This window comes from Thrips palmi, unplaced genomic scaffold (genome assembly GCF_012932325.1).
Source record: "Thrips palmi isolate BJ-2018 unplaced genomic scaffold, TpBJ-2018v1 HiC_scaffold_16, whole genome shotgun sequence".
Taxonomy (NCBI): Eukaryota; Metazoa; Arthropoda; class Insecta; order Thysanoptera; family Thripidae; genus Thrips; species Thrips palmi.
In genome coordinates this window covers 11,241,099-11,249,514 of record NW_023144625.1, presented here as the reverse complement: position 1 = coordinate 11,249,514, position 8,416 = coordinate 11,241,099, and the positions used below count along the sequence as shown (strand labels likewise).

At 48.9% G+C, this 8,416-nt stretch overlaps 3 protein-coding genes across 7 annotated transcripts; 2 read left to right on the top strand and 1 right to left on the bottom strand.

Moving 5' to 3' along the window:
- Nucleotides 1–205: 205 nt before the first annotated feature.
- Nucleotides 206–1,449, top strand: LOC117642608 (translation initiation factor IF-3, mitochondrial-like). Its single transcript, XM_034380923.1, has 3 exons — nt 206–336; nt 445–937; nt 1,029–1,449. The coding sequence occupies exons 2-3, from the start codon at nt 467–469 to the stop codon at nt 1,179–1,181; spliced, it is 624 nt and encodes a 207-aa protein (XP_034236814.1). The 5' UTR covers nt 206–336; nt 445–466; the 3' UTR covers nt 1,182–1,449.
- LOC117642606 (uncharacterized oxidoreductase YjmC) lies at nt 1,442–5,200 on the bottom strand. Of its 5 annotated transcripts, none has more exons than XM_034380916.1 (11): nt 5,034–5,200; nt 4,572–4,682; nt 4,293–4,485; nt 3,005–3,193; nt 2,864–2,925; nt 2,737–2,790; nt 2,565–2,660; nt 2,240–2,435; nt 1,876–2,030; nt 1,682–1,792; nt 1,442–1,597 (listed from the first exon to the last, which is right to left on the bottom strand). In XM_034380916.1, exons 1-11 carry the CDS (start codon nt 5,034–5,036, stop codon nt 1,547–1,549), a joined length of 1,221 nt encoding a protein of 406 aa, XP_034236807.1. In that variant the 5' UTR covers nt 5,037–5,200; the 3' UTR covers nt 1,442–1,546. The 5 variants fall into 5 exon arrangements, with proteins under 5 accessions (XP_034236807.1, XP_034236809.1, XP_034236808.1 ...); XM_034380918.1 differs by having other exon boundaries at nt 4,984–5,095; XM_034380917.1 differs by lacking the exon at nt 5,034–5,200 and adding an exon at nt 4,895–5,032.
- On the top strand, nt 5,187–8,187 carry LOC117642602 (probable RNA-binding protein CG14230). Its single transcript, XM_034380908.1, has 7 exons — nt 5,187–5,538; nt 5,617–6,455; nt 6,551–6,760; nt 6,872–7,125; nt 7,206–7,522; nt 7,620–7,847; nt 7,929–8,187. Exons 1-7 carry the CDS (start codon nt 5,244–5,246, stop codon nt 8,138–8,140), a joined length of 2,355 nt encoding a protein of 784 aa, XP_034236799.1. The 5' UTR covers nt 5,187–5,243; the 3' UTR covers nt 8,141–8,187.
- The last annotated feature ends 229 nt before the right edge of the window (nt 8,188–8,416 follow it).

Below are 8,416 nucleotides of genomic sequence, written 5' to 3'. Positions count from 1 at the left end.
CTAGATTACTACCCTGATCTGAATAAACGTTAAAAAAGAAATAAACAGTAAAAAATTCGTTTCATCCCTTAGCTCTGCTCTACAGAAAATCTACGTTTACATCTTGTAGCGTTTGATTGGCTTCAGGTAAGGAAAAGAATAATTTGTGCAAATTAAGCCATTTTGAACGGCTTCTTTTTTTGTAGTGCTGGGTTGGTACTCACTCCTTGTGGTCTGTCGTCTGCTCTTTGTTACGGTTGCTGTCCAAGCTCAGTTGCTCAAGCTTTTGACGAGGCTAAACGCATTTGTAAACTTTATTCAGGATTCTTGTCAACTCTTCCCATACTTTAATGGATTGTATTTTAATTATTTAAACCGATTTATTTATGGGTGACATGCTTCTGATGACAGTAGGTGTGGAGATGTGAAAGTACTAACCTCCGCTTCTTTTCTGCTGTGCCATAGTTTTGTGTCAAGTACTGACAAAATGGCATTTCTGGTGAACCGATGTGCCAGCCGATTGTCAAGAATATTGCAACCTCGTTCCTGCGCTTCATTTATGTCAACTGAGAGAGAGCCTGTCCCTGAAAAGAAGAAAAAGAAGCCTCCTGAAGTGCGAGTCAATCTTATTGAGAACAAGAACTTAACAGTAATGAGTTTAGAAAGTGCAAACAAGCTTGCGAATCATAAGGGTGTTCAACTTGCTCTGGTGGAAGAACCAGCTCATTGGATGCTTGTCGGGAACAGACAAGCTTATGAGCTATTATCTCCTGGAAGTAAGGTCGCATCAAAGAAAGAAGACGACATGAAGGCTCTAGGCTTTAAAGGACTGAAAAAAGCAATATTTAGTACAAATATACAGGACAATGATGTTCAAACTAAACTGAAGCAAATCAGCAAGTGGGTGTCTGCTGGCTATGTGGTTGATATCGCTTTAGACAAATCAGAAAAATCTGAAGTAAGTTTTGGTTTTATTTTCTAGCAGATTGCTTTTGCTTCTATTTAGGACAGTGATATTAATCAAAGAAATCCTATCCTCTTCTTCCTAGGATATCCGTGCTAAACTAGAAGAGGCCATCAAAGATACTGCAAAGCTGCCTGGGTCTGTGAAAAGGAATTCAAATACACTCCTGAGGGTTCAATATCAACCTATTGAGACTGTTAAATCAAAAAAAGATGTGAAAAAGGAAACCAGCCAATAAGTTGTTAAACTGTTAAAGTCTTGTGGTTCTTATTTCTGGAAGTATGGTGTTGTTGAGAAATTCATTTCTACTTTGATGCTTATGAAAGGGTGGCTCTCCCTGCAGGTCGTTTACTGAAAAGGGCCATCACCGTTTTTTTTTTTTTTAATTAATGTTATGTTTTATCATTCTAAGTCTCATCAGCAAATGATTCTTTTTTTGGGTGTGATTTTTGGTTTAGCAAGTCGGACAAAGGAAAAAAGGCAATAAAGAATCAACTATTCTCTTATGCAGCAACAAAATTATTTCATCTGTACACAATTTTTCAACATTTATAAAAATTTCTAAAAAAAATAAGTGTAAGCGTATCCCAAGGAACAGGCACTTCATGCCAGGACTTTCATCGGTGTTATCTGAAGTCGTTGCGCCAGCTTCTCCTGCAATTGAAGCCACATTAGTTGCATAGTGAGTCTCTCATACTTGATTCTGCGCAGTGCCTGCCTGGCTGCTAGGCTGCTTACCGAGGACTCGACTTGCTGGGCGACGTAGCGGACGCCCCCTTGCTGGTCGACGTGTTCCATGTGCGCGCGCTCGGGGTCCCCGGGAACGAGGACTGGCTTTGCCGGGTCAGCCTGCGGAAACCACAAACCAAGCGTCACTAGGGGGTCTCCAGTGCCACTCCACGGGACGGGACGGGACGGCCAGACCGCCTCACCGGTTCCATGGAGCGCAGCTTGCCGATGAGGTCGGCGGCGCGGTCCTCGAAGCCGGGCGCGAACGCGGCGGGGTCCAAGGCGATGAAGCACTGGCCCAGGTTGGCCGTCTCGCCCGAAGACCCCCAGCGGCGGACGTCCGGGCCGTAGGCCGAGCCTGCGCACATTTCACCAAGTCAGGGTCCCTGAGGTGTCTTGAAGGAGCGCTAAGGGTTCTCTGGGGAAATAAATGCGCAGTGCCACGGGCATCCGCGAGATAGGCCGGCCCGCGCCGCAGCCGTGCGTTGCGGGCCAGCCTACCCCGTTCCTCACAGGCGCTACATCAGCTAAGCCTGCTGAGCCGCAGCGCCACGACTTGCGCCTCACCAGAGAGCAGCCCGCAGAAGGTCTCCACCATGAGCGCCAGCCCGTAGCCCTTGTAGCCGGCGGAGTCCTCGGCTCCCCCCAGCGGCATGAGGCACTGCGTCTTGTAGGCCAGGTCGGCGTCGGTGGTGACCGCGCCGTCGGGGCCCTGCGCCCAACCCACCGGCAAGGGCTGGCCCCGACGCCGTTGCATCTCGATCTGAAAACCGGGCTTTGTTTTAGCTGCTTTCACGTTTCCAGGGCACGCCGTTTGCTTGTTGTGAGACCGAGTGTCGCTGTCTCTACGGGACGCCCCATGAGTGCAAGATGAGACAGAGCCACCACCCACCTTGCCGAGGGCCGCTGCCGTCGTGGCCATGTCCAGCACGTAGCTGTCCTTCCCCGCAGGCACGGCCACAGAGATAGGGTTCGTCCCCAGCGCAGCCTGGAAATGATTCCAACATCGTGAGCGAGCAAGCCGCTGCGTTTCAGGCCCTCATGTCACTTCTCTTTCAACTCACTTTCTTACTCCTCGTCGGACTAACTAGTGGTGAGGTGTTGGTAAAGCTCATGCCCTGGAACAGAACGCTGAGGTAGTACACCAGAGCCGCACAAGATTGTCCTTGGCAAACGCAACCCGAGACTCACAAGCATCTTCCTCTCCAAGGCCAGCATGCTGTACCACCCCGCTATGCCGTAGTGGTTGGACCCTGAAAGAAACCGGAAGAACTTGATTTAGAACAAACGAAAAGGGAGATGGTTTGGGTGGGATTCGAACCCACGACTCACCCTTGGCGACGACCCAGCCCACGCCCACCTCCTTGGCCTTGCTGAGGGCGAGCTCCATGCTGAAGCGGCCCACAACGGGGCCGAGGCCGTGGCCGCCGTCCACCCACGCCGTGGCCGCCGTCTCCCGGAGCACCCGGGGATCCGCGGACGCCACGCAGCTGCCGTCCGAGACGTCATCCACGTACAGCTCTGCGGGAGGCAGTCGGTGACAAAACCACGGTCCAAGACACTCCTTGAGCCCGCAGCTGCCGTCCGAGACCTCCACGTACGCTCTGCGGGAGGCAGTCGGGGACAAAACCACGGTCCCCAAAACTCCCTTTACCACGCAGCTGCCCTCCGAGACGTCATCCACGTACAGCTCTGCGGGAGGCAGTCGGTGACAAAACCACGGTTCAAGACACTCCTTGAGCCACGCAGCTGCCGTCCGAGACGTCATCCACGTACAGCTCTGCGGGAGGCAGTCGGTGACAAAACCACGGTTCAAGACATCCTGAGCCCGCAGCTGGTCCGAGACGTCACCCGTACGCTCTGGGGGGCAGTCGGTGACAAAACCACGGCCCAAAACCTCCCTTTAGCCACGCAGCTGCCGTCCGAGACGTCATCCAGTACAGCTCTGCGGGAGGCAGTCGGTGACAAAACCCCGGTCCAAAAACTCCTTGAGCCACGCAGCTGCCGCCCAACGTCATCCACGTACAGTCTGCGGGAGGCAGTCGGTGACAAAAACCCCGGTCCCAAAACACTCCTTTAGCCACGCAGCTGCCGTCCGAGACGTCATCCACGTACAGCTCTGCGGGAGGCAGTCGGTGACAAAACCACGGTCCAAGACACTCCTTGAGCCACGCAGCTGCCGTCCGAGACGTCATCCACGTACAGCTCTGCGGGAGGCAGTCGGTGACAAAACCACGGTCCAAGACACTCCTTGAGCCACGCAGCTGCCGTCCGAGACTCATCCCGTACAGCTCTGGGGGAGGCAGTCGGTGACAAAACCCGGTCAAAGACACCCCTTTGACCCACGCAGCTGCCGTCCGAGACGTCATCCAGTACAGCTCTGCGGGGGGCAGTCGGTGACAAAAAACCACGGCCCAAAGACCCCCTTTGAGCCCGCAGCTGCCGTCCGAGACGTCTCCACGTACAGCTCGCGGGAGGCGTCGGTGACAAAACCACGGTCCAAAACCCCTTAGCCACGCAGCTGCCGTCCGAGACGTCATCCACGTACAGCTCTGCGGGAGGCAGTCGGTGACAAAACCACGGTTCAAGACACTCCTTGAGGCTGCAGCTGCGTGCTCACCCAGGCGGTTGAGGCCGTGGCTGTAGTGCCCTCTGTAGTCGGCCTCCACTAGCACGTCTGCCAGGAGGTGCGCCCTGTCCGGGGCCGTGCCCACGGCCTTCATGGCGTCCGCGATGAAGCGCCGCACCTCGGCCACGGCGATGACGGCGCCGCCCCGGTCCGCCTGCACGCTGCAGCTCGCATGGCGCACCAACTGACGCAAGCAAAGGGAAGGGCAATGAGGGAAACTCGGAAACGAGATGGAACCGTAAAGATTCGAACCATCGACCATCGGCGTACCTCAGCGCGATGGACGCATCCGCGCGTGAGCCTGCCCGCGGCCCCGCGAAGCGCCGGCGCCGGCATGCTGGCTGTTTGACTCGGTTTGACTCCCCCCGCCCCCTCCGCGGCCTGGCGATAGAGTAGGTAAACAGGGTTACGTAATTAGCGGGCCGTTGGGTTTGGCCGCCTTGGCGGAACTGTTGCGGTGCCAAAGCGAGAGCCACTTGTTGAAGTCTGGGGACGTCACGGCAACCACCCGTCACGACGCAGTGAAATGCCTCAAATTGTCTGTCACAAAATCCAAACCAAACGAGCTACAGAGCAGACGGCCCACTACTAACCTAAGCTGGCGTAAGCTAGCGGGCCTTTGGGGTGGTGTTTAGTGTGAGAGGTATCGAAGACGAGAGATTCTATATGACTTGCGACTAACACTCTGGATGCACTGCACGGGCGACGCAAGTTGACCTCGAAACCGGCTTCCATGCGACGAGACTGACAACAACTGTAGAGTGCTACAGCTGGTCTGGTGTCAAAGGGTTTCCCCCCTCCACGGTCCCACGAGGGTCACTGGAGATACTCCGTGCATACAGCTCACGTCGCGTCGCGTGGGGTAGTGCTCGACTCTCCGGGACGCATGAGAAATGTACGTGGCGGATAGTTTTGTCCTGTATATAATCCATAATTTTGCTTATGCGCACGATCTCACAGTCCAAGCCACATGGCCTCCTAACCTGTGATTTTGTTGTGGGTTTCGTGTGCTCCCACTTTAAAGTTCTGATAACCGACATGTCAGCCCAGAGTCACCGAATTTTTGTGGGCAATTTGCCACATGCAGCTACTGAAGAAGAGATCAGAAGCAAATTTATTAAGTACGGAACCGTTGAATCGGTTGAAATCCGGACAAAGAAAGATGCCTGCACTGGGGATCCCTTGGCCACCTTTTCATTTGTGAACATCAAAGCAGACCGTGAATCGCTTAGCCAAAGTGAGCGCTCCTTTTGCATGTTTGACTTATGCACTACATTGTTGGATTGACAGCTTCTTAATTAACTTATTTTTACAGGTGCTTTACTGGTTAACGGCATTAAAATTGGTGGTCGTAACATCAAAGTGGAACTGGCCAAGGAGAGTTTTTTGCAGCGTTTGCAAAGGGAAAGGCAGGCGGGCAACAAAACAGCTCCTCCAAGTGTGCCCAGTCATCCTCAGCCTTCAGCTTATAAGAAAAGTACAGACAATTTCAAGAATAAATCTGTTCCCAAAGAAGCTGACTGTGAAGATAATGATGTTAAATTTCATCCGACTAGTAAATTGCCTATGTTTAAAGGAGTTAGTTTGCAGATCTCTGATGAAAACAAATCGGAAGTTCAGGTAGAAAAAGAGGTGTCCTCCTTTTCAAATACAAATAGAAGTGATAACAACAGTCGCTCAGACAAACGTTCCTCCAAGAATCAATTCCAGTCGCAAAATTCCGATATATTAAAAAAGTTTGAGTCATTCAGTGATGTTTGGAAAGATGATGATGGTGATTATCAAGAGGATTATAGTTCATCTAGTTTCAAGCAAGGAGACAAAAGGCAAAGTTATCAAGATGATTTTAATGGACCATCAAAATTTAGTCAAAGAGACAAAAGGCACAGTTATCAAGATAATAATGGGTCACTTAAATTTAGGCATGGAGACAAAAGGCAAAGTTCTGAGAAATTCTCTTATACCAATAAAGCTGGCAGCTGGCAAAGTCAGGACCAACTCTACCAAAGAAATGGATCTGGTGCTGGTGGTTCATCTGGAAGCACAAAACCTAGTGTCAATGCGGCTGAGGAGAAAAGATTAAAGTCACTGGACGAGAAAAGGCAGACATTTGAGCAACAGAAGAATGCCATCAAACTTGCTCTGTCTAGTGAGGTACGATCCCATAACGTATTTAATTTTCTCTTGTGCCCTTAATCCTTGATTACGTAAGCTTAATATGCTCTTAATTGGGTGTGATTTTTTTTCAGAGTGCTTCCAAAGTGAACAAAAAGGTTGTGTTTGGTGATGACGATGAGCCAACGGGACTTTATGAGAAGCAGCTACTTGAGACTGCACCAAAGGGCCAGAAGCAAACTGCTCTCACATTGTTCAATGAATCTGATGATGAAGCTGCCCCAGATGACTGGAAAAATCAGTTTGAAGTTAGGAAGCAGTTCCAGGGGGAAAAGGGGAAGAAGGTATGAATAATATGAAAGAGAACATTCAGATGTTTGGTGACAAGTATATATGTTGAAGTTAGCAATTTATTATGAGACTAATGAAATTTTGACTTCTTTTCATGAATTCAGTTGCTACAGTTACAAAGTAACTTCAACAATGACGAACGATTCAAACTTGATCAACGGTTCTATGAAGATGGTGGGGAAACCAATTCAAAACCCTCAGAAAAACCCGAGACAAAAACCGTTACATCAGAGGATGGAGTAGATACTGTTGAAGGTACAGAAGGCCTGGCTGAAGAAAGAGAACAGCAGCTCCAAATCTTGTCAGATATTCTAGGTCAATCCATTCCTACGACACAGCCACCAGTTCATCGTGAAAGGTAATGTACATGCAATAAAAACTCAGCTTATTTGTGTACTTATTTTTACTAAAACAGCTCCCATTTATTTTCTTTTAAAGTAAAAGGATTGGAATGTTACGCTTTGATCCCTCCAAACCCAACCATGTTAAGTATGAACTATCAAAGGAACCAAAAGAAAAGAAGAGGAAGAAGAAGAAAAAGGAAGGAGAGGAGGAGGATGATGACGACGACGAAATTGAAGAGGAGAGTAGTAAACGGAAGTTTAGACGAGAGGAAAAGGAGCCTGAACCAGTTTCAGAGAGTAAATTCTATAATATCTCTGGTACTTTGGCTGACACTTTGAAACAGTCAAAGGAAGGCGAAAGTTCTGGTTTTAGTTTGTTGCAAATGTTTGGCTCTCCCAGTGTCCCTTCAGGTAAAAGCCTTGTTTTGATTTCTTTCTGCTTCTTTCATTTAATTTTTGTAAGGGTTATTAGTTCATATTATATAATTTTATTAATTGAAAATTACAGAGAAGCATGAGAATGAAACAGTCCCCAGGGTGAAACCACTGAGAAAGAACTTAAAACAATCTATGCTGGATGACTCATCCTCAGATGAGGAAGGCCCTGGCCCTACTGCTGACTTGAATGCAGCAGATAATGACAAAGCATTCCCAACTTCTAATCCAGGCATTAGATCATCTCATGGTGTGTGGCAAGAGAGCTTCTTCCTTCAAAGTGGTGACACCCGTTTAAAAGGTTTGTTGTCTTCAATGGTATTTCCCTATTATTTTGTATTGGTCTCCCCTGTTGTGAAAAGACTATGTTTTCCATTTACAGAGGGACTCGACTTCTTCAGTGTCAATAAACGCAATGATACAGTCCTTGAGCCTCAGAAAAGACATGAGATCTTAAGGTGTTTGATGAGACATAAAAGGAGATTGAAGAAAGAGAAAGATATGATGAAGCCAAAGCCACGGAGTGTTCAACACTCGAATAAGGCTTCATCCAGAAAAGTAAACATTTTCAAACCTAGAAGAAAAGTAAAGTAAATTTATATTTATTTATTTGTCTTGTTAATAAATTTTGATCCTAAAAATGTACTGACTGGTTGGGTTTACCTCTTACCCTAGTCACCAAACATTGGCCTCAAACTTCAAGAAACACAACCGGTTGAACCTCAAATCCATTTTGTGTTTCTTTTAAGAAAGCGGCCTTTCTGGCCTTCCCTCCCTATCATCTGAGGCTGTGGGGTGGGTAACTTGTTTGACAAATCCGACGAGTATTGAGGCTACTCACAAAAAGCCTTTACTCGCGCGCGTGTTCAA

Coding starts and splice junctions, on each gene's coding strand:
- LOC117642608 (XM_034380923.1), top strand. CDS start 467: ATGGCATTTCTGGTGAACCGATGTGCCAGCCGATTGTCAAGAATATTG. Junction 938..1,028: donor ACAAATCAGAAAAATCTGAA/GTAAGTTTTGGT, acceptor TCTTCTTCCTAG/GATATCCGTGCTAAACTAGA.
- LOC117642606 (XM_034380916.1), bottom strand. Junction 2,791..2,863: donor CCTTGGAGAGGAAGATGCTT/GTGAGTCTCGGG, acceptor GTTCTGTTCCAG/GGCATGAGCTTTACCAACAC. Junction 1,793..1,875: donor AGCTGCGCTCCATGGAACCG/GTGAGGCGGTCT, acceptor TGGTTTCCGCAG/GCTGACCCGGCAAAGCCAGT.
- LOC117642602 (XM_034380908.1), top strand. CDS start 5,244: ATGCGCACGATCTCACAGTCCAAGCCACATGGCCTCCTAACCTGTGAT. Junction 5,539..5,616: donor CCGTGAATCGCTTAGCCAAA/GTGAGCGCTCCT, acceptor TTATTTTTACAG/GTGCTTTACTGGTTAACGGC. Junction 6,761..6,871: donor AGGGGGAAAAGGGGAAGAAG/GTATGAATAATA, acceptor TCATGAATTCAG/TTGCTACAGTTACAAAGTAA.